This window comes from Stegodyphus dumicola, chromosome 4, assembly GCF_044657685.1.
Source record: "Stegodyphus dumicola isolate Sdum_Otavi_A_Nest chromosome 4, ASM4465768v1".
Classification (NCBI taxonomy): Eukaryota; Metazoa; Arthropoda; class Arachnida; order Araneae; family Eresidae; genus Stegodyphus; species Stegodyphus dumicola.
Window position 1 is genome coordinate 28,403,743 of NC_140771.1, and position 14,607 is coordinate 28,418,349.

General features: G+C 31.5%; 1 protein-coding gene across 1 annotated transcript in view; it reads right to left on the reverse strand.

Annotated features, from left to right (window-relative positions):
• The window catches only part of LOC118183739 (neural-cadherin-like), a 544,211-nt gene extending 529,860 nt beyond the window's left edge, over positions 1–14,351 (reverse strand). Inside the window, exons 1-2 of the mRNA XM_035353337.2 lie at positions 14,204–14,351; positions 10,254–11,507 (exon numbers count right to left, since the gene is read on the reverse strand). Coding sequence (XP_035209228.1) covers positions 10,254–11,436 — 1,183 coding nt within the window. The 5' untranslated portion in view covers positions 11,437–11,507; positions 14,204–14,351. The remainder of the gene's footprint in view (positions 1–10,253; positions 11,508–14,203) is intronic.
• Positions 14,352–14,607: the final 256 nt, after the last annotated feature.

The window sequence follows — 14,607 nt, forward strand, 5'->3', positions numbered from 1 at the left end:
TTTTGGAACTTATTGCATTTTTTATCAGAATTATCAATTTTATTTCCATAAAAAATGCACTTAAATTGTAAATTTTAATTTTTTTAATATTCCCTTTACCTTCAGCTTCAAAGCTGATTATTAAGCTCTCACTACTATGCAATGAAATGTGAAAGAAACAGATAAAAACAGTAATTTTGTTAAAGGATCATGTTATTAGTTCCCATACCACATAGAATTGTATTTATTATCCATTATGTAGTGTTTAAATTAATTATATAACAGTAAAATCATCATAAAATACAATAGTATTCGCATATTAAACAATACCTGTAATTTCTAACAGCAAAAAAAAAAATATAGTATAACTAAAAAGTTACGATTGAAAGCACAGGTTGTCTTGGCTGTTGTCTGCATTCTTCAAGTACTAATATGTGTTTTTTTTTTTTTTTTTTTTTTTTTTTTTTTTTTTTTTTTTTATGTGCAGATTTCTTTTTATGTAAACAGGAAAAAAGTAAAAGCATAAATATAACATGACTATTCTGTCCATGGTCAGGCAGTAAATATATCAGAATGGCAATCATAATAATTCACACTGTATAAGCCTGAGTATTCATCAATAGACCTTTTAAATTAATTCCCATTTTAAATATATAAAAAATTTTAGTTACACTGATTAAAAAAACTTTTTAAGTAATCCTAATGCGGAATCTACCAATGCTCCTCAAATTTATCATCTCTATTTTATGTCAAACTTCAAGAACAAATAGGCTAAAATGTCTTATAATATCAAGAAGTGTGGAAATGCTGGAGGTATATAACCATGCCGAAGGCAGTTTTGCATAAATTTTATTAAAACTACATTTTCAGAGCTGCTAGATGCCGGTTTCTTAAAAACTTAATTAAATTTATCTCTAAGCTCTCTACTTAATCATAAGTAAAGAACTTATCTATAATGGAAGGAAAGTAAAAAAATTAATTTCTTGGTTTTTTTTTTTTTTTTTTTTTTCTTTTCTTTTCTTTAAATCAGAATAACTCTTTAAATAAAGTTTTTAATGCTGAAGCAAATAATATTATATATTTATGCAAATTGGTAGGTAATATAACCTTTTAAATTATATACTTAGGAAGGTGCAAAAAAATATTCAGAGCCAAAGCCAAATAGTAATGCGGTAACCAATGATGTCACCAAAAAGTATTTATGCGGCAAGCCAGATACACACATAGCATGTCACTTTTGGTATATGCACAATACTAAAGTTATATGGATATGAAGTTTGTGCAATTCTCAGATTTTTATATCTGCAAAATCAGAAGACAGTGTACACAGAGAAAACTATAGTACAAGTAGAAAAGGAGGATTTTTTTTTTTAATGGTTAGTGTTTTTTGCCAATGTTTCCTGCTTTTTTAATTTGATTGACTGCTCTTGTCTGAAATTCTTAGTGTGTTGCCATTTTGAAAATGAATGTTACCTTTCGAGCAGTAGCTAATGAAAAATTTGTCGACAGTGACTTTGCAAATGCTCACCAAATTCACCAACGATTTCACAATTTTTTGGTGGAAGTGTTATTAATCAGAAAGTATCATTTTTTATTAAAGATGTTTTCTGAGGTATTATATTGTAAACAGTTTTTCTCAAAAATATCATAAGTAAAAAATATATATACTACTAATTTTAAACACAGATCTTCTGTTTACTTTAAATATACTGTAATCTTGGGTGGGAGCAGATAGCTTCTGTTTTAAGAAGAGGAGTTATCTGACAAACTCCAAAAGCTCATTATTATGAAATTGGGAAAATACTTAAGAAAAATCATATGAACAAGATTAAACACAACAATGCTTAGCAGATGATAGCCACATGTATATACTATATATATAATATATATGTGGTTGAAAGAATAAGTCATGTATTTATCAGAAAATTACAGGCCCTATTATTGACCAGGCCTTAGATTTCAGAGGATTCCAAATCACCCAGTAATTCCTTGTAATATTAATTTTCTTTCACAGGAACAAGAAATGGGCATGCTGAGGGCCCCTGAAAGGATACTGCATCTATAAGTCCCAGACTGTTTTAATCCTATTCCAATAAGTTATTGCCAAGAAAAATACAAAGGTATCATAACCTATGAAAATCATGAATTATCAATCAGTACATTAGTAACACCACAAATTTGTATTGCCCCAACCACTGCACTTTGCAATGGACAGCCTCCGACCATGAGAGCCCCCCTCTATGGTCAGGGCATCTCCAACGTCAAGTATTTATTGGTTAACTGAAAAATACTTCTATCTGGTCAAAAGCACTTTATTAAATTTCACTTTAATACTGTTGACATATCATTTTAACCCACTGAATTATGCCTTTAATGCCAGCAAATGCAATATAAAATGTTTCCAACTTTTATGGAAACTTCCCAACTGGCTACTAAAAATAGTAGGGAATTATAATAGCGCCCTCCCCTACCAGTATCTTCTAAGTACTTTTTTTTTTCCTTTCATATAACTCTTTCATATCATCAAGCTAGATCCAGATATGAAATATCCAAGAAATACCTGAAGAAGAAATATCCAAAATTTACAAAGTAGCTCCAACAACAGTAACTACATTACTAATAACTTCAATAAACAAATGCCACCTTCTTCAAAGTAACATAGCTTTTTTAAGCTTGGAAGGGGGAAGGTTAGTTTAGAAATTATCTTTATCTCAATCCTCATTAATTCCCCTTTTTAAACACATTAATTATTCCCTCCTTCAGCTTTCTTTTTCCTTAATAGAAAACAGCTGTTCTTATCCATCTCTTAATAGACCAGCAATACCTGTCACTTCACTGTTCATAGTTGATTTCCTTTCAGTTTCAGCTAACTCCCCCCCCCTTTAAGAAAAAGAAAAGAAATAAAATCTTGAAGGATTTTTTTTTCTCTTGTCAAAACTAATCTAGCAATTTTTTTTTAATGATGCCAAATTTGTTAACCGCTCTTTTATTTAAAAAAAAATGTTACTAGTCTGTCACTTCCAGTATTTCATCTAGTATCATTTCAATTTATATCCTTGCATAATTTAATTAACATCTCAATCTGTAATGTGATCAAGCATTAAGAAAGATTTTACCTATGTCAATGATTTCTTTTTAATACTATCATCTAATACTCTTTATACTCACCAGTATACACTGTATTATAGTACAGGTTCTTTTTTGGTGGAATTAGCTATATCTTCTAAATTCCTATTATACATACAATTTATATTTTTTTGTTCACCTTCATCAAAAAAATTTCAGTTAAATGCAGAAAAGTAAAAATTCTGAATTATCTCTCCCAACTTATGTGATGTGGTTTTTGTCGGGAAGGTGAAATTTAATTCACAGTTGAGTCATGGCCAAGATGCAAAATGGTGTAAAATGACGCATGTTTGAAGATGTATTGACAATTGATTTCAATTAAGTTTAATATTTTTGTTTCATATTTTACAAATTTATCTGCCAGAAAGAAAATTAAATAAAAATTACATTCTTAAAATATGCCTTCAGTTCAACAAGATTATTTTTAATGTTACTTTTTGTACATAGATGTAAGAATACAAGAAAAGTTTTGCATATTAGTCATTAAAACTGTAGTTTAAAAAAATTGCTAAATACTGTTGAATATGAAATAAAAATTTTAAACATTTTGCATTACCAATGCGTTGCCAAAACTTCCAGCATAGTGGTATTTAAGTAAATTTTACTTTATATTTTACTTGATCAAAAGCATTAAATACAGTCATAAGTCGTTAATTCGGACACCCATAATTCGGAATGATCTATAATCCGGACCTCAAAGCTAAAAACTTTCTGCGCATGCTCCGCGTTGACACATGCGCCTAGGCATTTACGCGTGCGCGTAAGACCTCTTACGACTGCGCATTTGTGTGTGCGCAAGCGCAGAATACGTTTTCACGTGCACGTTTTATGTATAACGGACGGTGTAAGCTAAAATTATCTAATTATCTATTTCAGTTAATGTTGATGATTGTGTTATTCCTTAATTTTCGAATTGGATCCGGCTTATTATTTTTTGCAGACTGTAAGAGCAATACTAAAAAAGTAAACTTGAACTTTCGATTATGTCAAATAGAATTTTTGATTCTGGAGCTCCCAAAGGATCGTACAAAACGAAAGTATGTTTCGATGTCCATCAAACAAAAAGTGGAATTGCTGCAAAAAATGGATAAAGACATGAAGAATGTGACAGAGAAGTTAGTGAAAACGAAAAAATTTCGATTGACAAGTTAGTCAGTATTCTCGGCACAGCAATTAACGGGACTTGAACAGCGGAACTTTGTAAGTGAACAAAAAATTATGTCTGTTTATAGAATTAAAGAGAAAGTATTATCACATAAAACGAAACAACTTACATTAAAAGAAATGTTTAATAAAGTAAACAAATAAATATTGAGCTTTTTTTTTGTAAATTTTGATACCCTTTAGATCATAATTGTTCTTTATTTCATAAATTACGGTTTCATATTTTTAATTTTAGAATTTCTGCATGCCATCTTACGCGATTTAAACTGATGATCTATAATTCGAATAAATCGATAATCCGGAATCGCTGAAGTCCCGACGAGTCCGGATTAACGACTTTTGACTGTACTATTCTTATCAGAAATTGAAATTATTTAAAATCTTAATGCATTCAAAATTCAGCAATTAATAAATTCAAAACTGGAAAATCTGTAATGAGCTACTGCATTCCCCTATGTGTATTATTATATTGTGGTATAAGTGGTTAAGACATCCAGCTAGCAAAGGTATGCTTTGCCCTAATTACATAGAACAAACCACTCAGGTAGCAAATAAAAAAATTAATGATTCGAATCCCAAGGAGTACATGTATGCTTTTTCATCTTTCTCACTCCAGACTGGTAAAGATACAGCTGATATTTCACATTTCTTACTCTTCACACTTATTAACAGCCTTTGTAGAGAGTGGCAGACTTTTCTTCATCATTATCTGGAATTGGACAACAGTTTTAGTGTTATGCCTAAGTCATCCTTTAGTAAATGTAGAACATATGGAGTTCTCACATTTTTCCATATATGTGTTAGTGGTGTTATGTTAGATGTGTAACAGATCTAACAAGCTACAGGACAATCAGTGGATGACGAAACATGAGTTTCATACAAAACATATGAATCCAAGCTCATGACTGCAATAGCCTAAAAAATAAAAATTGCAATAATTCAAATATGACATTTTATAGCATCCCTCTTACAGTCCCAACTTGGTGCCAAACCACTTCAATCCTTTTCTCTGCAAATTAAGATTTTTTTTTTTTTTTTTGGGGGGGGGGGGTACACTTTGACAATGAAGAAGCCTTCAAACACGCAGTAACTACTTGATTATCGATGATGGCAGATGCGCACAACAGTAACATTGCAAAAGTTATGCCAGGTTACTGCGTCTCACTAATAATGTCAAGTATTCTTAACCCTCTCACTGCACAACCCGCTATTTCCGCGGGGATGCATTTTTACCGTCTACTTAACTGTGCAAACCTCTCTTTCCCCATTCAAGGTTTCCTTTCGGCTTTTCTGTGATGTTTAATTTTTTATTCAGATGTGGGCTAACAGATGGCGTTAATTGTCCACATTTCTGTCAAATATACAAGCATACGTAATGTAGCATTTTGCACGCTTTTCAGAGCTCAAAGAAGTCTGGCAGGAACCGTTTCACAAGTGATATAACCTATTTTCCTGACGATATTTCCGACACTGATAGTAGTTCTGACTCTGATTTCGAGTATATAGCGAGAGTATTGAAGATAGTTATAGCGAAACTGATGAGATTATCTCAGATTCCTATGCAGATTGTAATATGAATCTGAAAATTCAGTTTCTATTGAAAACGTTCGACAGTGGTGCAAAATTGATATGCAAAATATTACATTATGCAAATATTTTCATTAGTATTTATGTTTTACCTTTGTACTTTATAAAATAAATCATAATTTAACCAATATTAATTTTCAAAATTTTCCTTTTATATCACAATTCTTGAATTTTAGTATTCTGACAAACATTTTCTATGATCTAATTCTATATTGAGGGGAAAAAAAAAACCTTTTACAAAAAGTTTTTGTACATTTTTTGTATTTATTAACTCTAAAATATATGGAGATTTGAAATATGTAATAAAAAATATGCACTTTTTGAACCTATTTTGACAAAAAAAGTATGCAGTGAGAGGGTTAAATGTCAAATAGCCTTGTTGACACATTCTCTCATATTCTTGCAATGCTTCACACTTCATATTTTACATCATTTCTAGAATTCTTGGATGATCTTACTGCATCAGTTTTTAAAAAGCTACTTTATATCCACATTTCTGTAGAGTGCAAAATTTTGATATTTATTGATTGAATAACAGATATACAGTAAAGGAAAAGAGTAGAACAGATGTTATTTACTAAAACTGTAATTTTGATAAGCTAAATAACAGTAAACAGAACAAAATAAAAAGCGGTTTCAAATAAAAAGTTAAGGAAGTTAACTGAAATTCCTGGAATCTAATTCTTTCATCATTTCCAGCTGTTATGCCAGTGACAGAAAACCAGTATGAACAATATCCCACACCAATTAAACTATTCAGGTTTCAATTATTGTTTAGATTAAATAAAAAAAAAATGCTTCCCCTTTCCTCTCACAAGCATTCTTAAGGACCAAAAGTGTGGTCCTGGCTAATGTCATTCCTCAGTCAATAGCAATTCTCTATGGTTTCTCAATGGGTGGTACGCAAGAGAAAAATAGGTGATACGCAATGAAGCAAAGTATTTTTAACTATTAAATTCAAAACTTAAAACACCAACATCATGATTGAGTTTTTTTCCGTAACACTTGTAAATGTATGCAATCTGAGCTTTATTCAAGAGTGATGGTGGTGGTAGTAGTATTTTGTAGAGGTGGTACTAAAGGTTTTCGATTTTTGTTAGATGGTATGCATTAGTCAAAAGGTTGAGAACTGCTGCTTCCTTTCCTGATGGTTAGGAAGTCTGAATGTTAAGACATCCTTAGAATTTGTACTTTACTAGTTTATAAAATTGTTTAGGTGGATATCTACATTGCATGTCCATGTAGTTGAAGTTCCTTTAGTATCACCCTAAGTGGTGAATAAAATCTGTATCAGAATATGCATAAATTAAAAACATTTTGGCCTTGTTTAAAATTTATGTATTTGTGCTGTGATGGATGCTCATATGCTCTACGAGGCTATCTGCACAGCTGCAAAGAAATGCATAAATATATATTTGCATTTCAATGCAGATCTAAGAAAATAAATGAGAATAACATTCAGATGATTTGAATTTGTGTGTTTTATTATTTGTTTTGATGAAAGTTTTAGGTTATTTAATATTGCATCAGCCAAAAACTTTGTATGAACCACCAATACTAAAATAAATACTTATTTTCAGAAGGTGGAGTAATAATGTTGTTGCGTTTTTCTTTTTTGACACCAGCTGTTACGTTATTTTCTTCCTTCACATTCGTACGGGGTTCGTGTGGATTTGGAATGAATAAAGACGACACTTGATGAAGTATCGAAACACACTTTATTGGCCGGTATCAATCAGGACAACTCCAAAATCTCGTTCAGTCGTCGAACTGTTATAAACGCGCTGACATGATCAGCGACACAGGTTTCAGGCTATCAAGCTATCACGGGAGAAACAGCTTCACTGCAAAGCACCAGAGTAACGCTCTCGACTCTGCTTGGTCATTCTCGGAACTCCACGTACTCTCGAGACTCTCCACGCTGCAACTCGCGATGCACTCGATGACACACAGAGAACAGCTCCTGACTCTTCGATTCAGTCATTCCCGGAGCTTAACACGCTCTCTCGACAATGCACTAACTGCGATATTTGAAGAGACTCTTTCGACGCACTCGACAACCCACTTGGCTCTCGCTGCTGGGCTGTCAACTCGATCGATTCTGCACGAATTGACTCGCTAAACAAGACACCCACTCGTTACTAACTAACCCTCCACATACCAGCAGGTTTTATATAGCTTTAAACTGGTATTCGAGAACATTCTGCGCTAAACCGGTAAGAATTTGTTCCAGAAGGTTCTTCATCCGTCCATGGAATATCACAGATTTTGTCGACAAATGGGCAATTTCTCGCCAAATGTGGCAACCCGGTCTTCCCTTGCCCATTTTATAGCCACCTTAAAACTGCTTTACAGGGAAGCTATCTCACCCGTGAAAGCCTGATAACCTGAAGGCTGTGTCGCTGATCGTGTTAGCGTGTTTATAATACAGTCAAAAGTCGTTAATCCGGACTCGTTGGGACTTCGGCGATTCCGGATTATCGATTTTTCAGGATTATAGATCATCAGTTTAAATCTGGTAAGATGGCATGCAGAAATTATAAAATTAAAAATATGAAACCGTAATTTAAGAAATAAAGAACAATTATAATCTAAAGGGTATCAAAATTTAAAAAAAAAAAAAAAGAAAGCTTAATATTTATTTGTTTACTTTATTAAACATTTCTTTCAATGTAAGTTGTTTAAGTTGCTTCGCTTTATGTGATAATACTTTCTCTTTAATTGCATAAACAGTCATAATTTCTTCTCCAGCTACAAAGTTCCGCTATTCAAGTCCTATAATTGCTGTGTCGAGAATACAGACTAATTTGTCAATCGAAATTTTTTCATTTTCAATAACCTCTGTGTCACTTTCTTCACTATCAGAAGCGAATTATAATGACGAGGAATTTAATTTAAATCATATCAAAGACAGAGTACATCGAGATGAAATACTACATTTAGTAGGGAATTATAAGCCAAATAAAATAAAAGCATCTGCTCTGAAGATAAGGATAGTGCTGACAGATCAATTTCCAATCCATTGCGCGCCGCACCGTGCCAGAATTGAAATTTCCAGAATCAATTCAAAAATTCAAATGACAAAAATCATTCCCTTTCAGATATTGAAAATTTTTCTTAAATATTTAGTTGCCATGGAAACAAAGCTCGTTCTTGCATTAAAGGTTTCGCTATTACATCAGATAACTGTAACTTGGCTCTTAAATTAATCCAAGATAACCTTTAGTCAGAAAGATATGTTAATCAATGCCCACACATTTAAACTGCTGAACATGATTTTGTCAAAGAACACTTATAATTTAGAAGAGTTGAAAAATCTGTATTTTAAGTGCAAAACTCAAATCGTTCTCTTGACAGTTTAGGTACAAAATCAGAGAATTACAACATAATGCTTCGTGCTGTAATTTCAAAACTTTTTCCCAGCAACCTCGCTTTGGAATTCAGCAAAAATCTAATCTTAAGCACTAATCATAATTTAAGAGTTGATGCATTTTGTGCATCATTTCATTACTGCAAGGACGATACTGTTCCATATATACTCTCCCTCATTCCATGCAACACGTAGCCAGTATAAACAGTCTAAGCAAATGAACTTCAGAGCTCCCAATTGCAATAAATTCCTCGGGGACAAAATCTGAAGAAACAGTTCTTACTTCATCGAATTGTAAGAGATGAAATTTTGCTGCAATGTTCATAGGTAGAAATTGTTGGTAAAGAGTCATTAGATTTTTATTCTTGTTTACTTGATAAAGGCTCCAAGCACATAATTTTAAAGAAAAGGTGACGGATACATAACTTTTGTGCCTTATTCAAATTGACAAAGGACAATATAAATGACCAATCCAGTTAATTTATCTGCTTGAAATAACTTGTCTTATGTATGATCAATATCATTAATTACTGTCATAATTGTATTATTTGTATTAGACTTACTAAGTAATTTGCATTGTATTTTATCTCTTGTATATATATAGTGCACTCTTTACACAGTACAGGTGGGGTGTGTTTAAAATTAATGTATTTGTATAGCTATGTGCGCTCGCACACTGAGTGAGAGTACCTGCACAGCCACAAAGCAGCATATAAAAATATATTTGCACTACTATGGAGCAGTAAAAAAATTAGGAGAATTATGTTAAGATGATTTGAATTTGAGTGTTTGATTGTGATTTTTTTTGGGGGGGGGGACAAAAGTTTTGCCTATTATCCACCATAAATCAGGGGGGAAAAAAAATCAAGCATACTCTACATACCCTTAATTCATTAAAAATGGTTCATTTAACTGATTAATAAGAAACTAGAAGGGGTCCACTTCTCATTAAAATCAAGCATACCAATACATAAATACAAAATAAATGTTTATTATTAATCGTAATAATATATAAATTCTTACTTACCAGGTTGATGAGGAGCTTTAATCCGTACCCAAAAATCAATGGTCTTCTCACTCTCTAGTTGTTCATAATCCCATGGCTCTCTAACTTTCACATCACCATTGTGATCTATAGCTATCCACCGATTTTCGTCCTCCAAACTAAATGTTTCATCTGGATGGAGGCTTTCCAAACGAAACATCACTTTTCCTGGCATATTTGCATCAGTTTCCAGGAAATTTGTGTATGTTTTTGTCTGGCGGATAGAACGTTTCGTTCTTTTTAATTTGTGCTCTAACTGAACATTGCCAACACTTACCGTCACAGGAATTATATCACTATAGAGAGGTGGATAACGATTATCATTAGCCTGAACATAAAAACTGTATATTCCAGGTTGTGCATCTCCCATGACAATAACTCTTCCAGTTTGGGGCACAATAACAAATGTATGATTCTGGTTGGTTTCCACAAATTCATAAATTGGTTTATCACCATCAGCATCAGCAGCTTTAATGAAACCAATAGAAGAATAAGCTGGAATATCTGAAGAAATCTTGAACATATAATGCTTTTTAAGGAATATGGGTGGGTTGTCATTAAGATCATTTACAATTACTGTAACCGGAACAGATGCAATACACCCATTTGAATCAACGGCATTCAATTTCAAGACATAATTACTTTGCTTCTCTCGATCAAGTATAGTAGTCGATGCAATCACAGGATGACCTTTGTGTTTAAATACATTAAAATCTTCATTTCCAAATACTGAATATTCAACATTCCCTTTAGCATCAGTTGCTTTCAAATCAACTAAATTGGCAACAATTGTATTTGGAGGTTGATTTTCATCTATTTTTCCATTATACGAGCTTCGAGGAAAGTGTAACATTTCCTCACTTCTTCTAACATGTATTAAAAGAGGTTGTACAAATGTTACACCATCATGTTCTTCCCTAATACGAAGTTTTACTGTATTATCAGCTAAATGAGCCAGGCTTTTAGTGGGTACGAGGGAACCATCACTTAGTACTGTAAAATGAGATGAAATTTCATTTTCTTCTAAATCGACCTGACCTTTGGAATGTAATTTCTTAATACTGTAGCCTGGTTGTATATCATGAGGAATGCATATCCTCTCATCTGCAATGATTTGTACCACAAGCAATACTAATGCTAGAAAATGTTTTAATATATAAGTCATGGTTGTTTTTGATGAATATTAGCAATGATGACTAGGAGCAAAAACATTAAGGCTACTAAAACCTTGATAACCTAAAAAGAGAAAAATTTATTAAAATTAGAAATACAAATAATAATACGTAAATAAAACAAAAATATTACATATATTTATGAAAAAAACTAAAAGCTTGTTATAAGAAACATCTACTCAAAATTTTAAAGTTAAAAATATTAATTTAAATTTTACCACTTCAATAAAGAATGTCATTATAAAAACCACTTGATCCTTGAAAAAATTGCTTACTAATATTCAAATTTGATGGAATAGTATACTGGGCACAAGGACACTGCCTTTCTGTTTAATGTTCTACATAAAAACTGAATAAAACAAATGAGAGATATCATTCCAAATGGAATTACACCAAGTGCAATTCTCAAGAAAAAAGTAGACTTCTCAAGATACTACAGTGTTTCTAAAACTAATTATCTCACAGATTACAAAAAACATTCAACAGACTCCCTTATTACAATTATATTATTTCTTTAAACAGAATTATTTCAATTAATCCTTTACTTCTTGTACTTTATTTTCTGAAATAATAATTATGATTTAAAATTATCTTCAATGCATTTAAGTTTTCTATAATTAACCCCATTAATGCCCAGTATCTTACTAATAGGATAGCACACAATTTTACGACCTTTAGTGTGCTCCTCAGCACTTTACCACAGCACAATTTTATGACCTTTAGTATGCTCCTCACACATGAACCAGTCTAAGGATTCAAAATTTCACAGATCATGTGTTTATTCATTTAGTTTCATGTAACTTTCTTATGTTTTATGCGACTTAATGATGACAAAATTTTGAATGCTTGCTTTTTCTGAACTTATAATTAAAAAAAAATTATCATATATGCAAGTTTCATAAAACTAGTAATAAAAAAAAGAATTTAAATTATAGCATATTCAATCTGCATTTCTTGTTCATTACTTTTAAACTTAAATTTAAAAAAAAAAAAAAAATCCGTTACTTCATGAAACTGCCAGATATGTAATCTACAACAGTATAAATTTTTGTTTATTAATCATCAAAAGCATCAACTACTATATTTTAATTAATGAAATGTTATTTTTATGACACAGATGTCAACCCGGAAATATGAAAAATCAGCAGGTTTTTAATGTTGTGTGGTGGCTCCTTTTCAAAAGAACTCAAAATTGGTTTAAATTCATTTTATAACGCATGATTCAAATTATTTATCTATATATTTTACGAGTGTGACATAAAATATATTAATTAAATATTATAAATTTTAAGTTCTTTAATTTCAATTTGCAATTTTCTTACACTTTTACACTGAGAAAATTCTGAGTAGGTTAGGGGATGGTGCTTGTGCATTTCAGGAGCAAAACCTAATAGATTATATGTGCCAATTGAGTACGGAAAGAAAGCTTCACTTTATCAAAGTACTTTTAAACATGATAAAAACAAAATTATTAATATATATAATATTATCTGAATAAACTTAATAATTTATCATATATTTATAAGATACTTTCTCCCTCCTTTATCATGTACCTTTGTGATGCAATTGCTAGCACATTCAGTTAACAATCACAAGGTCGGGGGGTTGAATTCCTTCAAAAGGTTTGCACATTTATTACATTTCCTGCCTCTAAAAAATTGTAAAAATTATTCTACAGTTGCACAACTGAAACACAACGGACAATTTTTCATCACTAGGATTTGTGCTTTATTGGTTTAACTAGATGATAAATGTCTAACTAGCACTCAGAAGGCCCTAAGTCGTTTTCTCTTCTAAAATAGACCTAATGAGTCTACATTGATTAAAACAGAACTAAATATGAATATTTATTGATTAAACATTTGGTTAAATCTTCATATAAAGATCTATAAATGTCTACTATAGATACTAAGACTACTCTATACTAAGACAATTGAGATCAACTAAAATTTAATAAGAAAAATTATGCTGAAGATCACTAGGAACAGGAAAATGAAATTTGCACAGATTTAATTTTATTGCTGAAAAACACTTTTTTTCATAAAGGCTCAAAGTTAACCGGGACATTCGGTGATCTACTCGGAAACCGGCGGCTAAGTTAGATAATTAAATTTCCTTATGAACTAAAGAGGATTTACATTCAGTACTATCAATTTTTACAAAATGCAAAACCATATTCCTCTTTGTATTACGATAATTAATTCGATAATTTTGAATAAAGTTTAAATCAAGTAAAGGAAATATAACAAACTTTTAGATCCTACAAAGCATTTGAAACACCTGAACAAGATATTTTTAAGTAAACATCAGGTCTCAGGTGTAAGTCTAATTAGCTTATGAATTCATAAGAAAAAAATAATTAAAACATCTAAACAGGATGAAATTAATTAAAATACTGCAAAAGAAAACTTTTTTTCTATGACAAGAACAGATATATATATATACGATTTACTGGTAGGTAAAATTAAGTTGTTTATAACAGACGGGGGCAGATCTTATTTAAAAATACGTTATTATCTCCCCTTATACTATTAGCAAAACTAATATGATATACGTATAAGCTATCCAACATAAAATAAGACTCAGAACAAAATTTAAAATGTAAGTATTTCTTGCAATGCGTTGAACTCCAACGGCCAAAAAAAAATGCTACTCGCGGCCGGGCAAGTTACTTGCAAGACTGGCATGTCACACAAAATTTTACAGAAAAATCGTGGCATAGAGTATGATTATTAATAAAAAAGACTGTATAATAATTACTTGAATGTGTTATACGGATGTCAACCACTTCAGTTTACTTTATAAAACTCCATTTCAGCGTCAACTACAAAGTACACAATCCTCCCAACACAGCCACAGCAGCCAGAGCGCACGCATTCACTGGCCTTTGAACTTGTTTCAGTTCTGTAGGGTTGCCAGCGTAACTAAAAGAAATTTTTCGCCAAATTGGAGATTTTATTTTTATAGACCACAAATATGAATCAGTAACTAGCGGTGGTTTAGCACTAGCTTTTTCTCAGAAACCACTGATTTAAACTGGCCAGAATGATATAAACTTCATATCATTTAAAATACAAATTTTTATTTCCAGACATCGCAGATATGTAATGGAATAATTTATTTCCCATAGCTTTAATATTCAAAAAAAAAAATTTAACAAACAG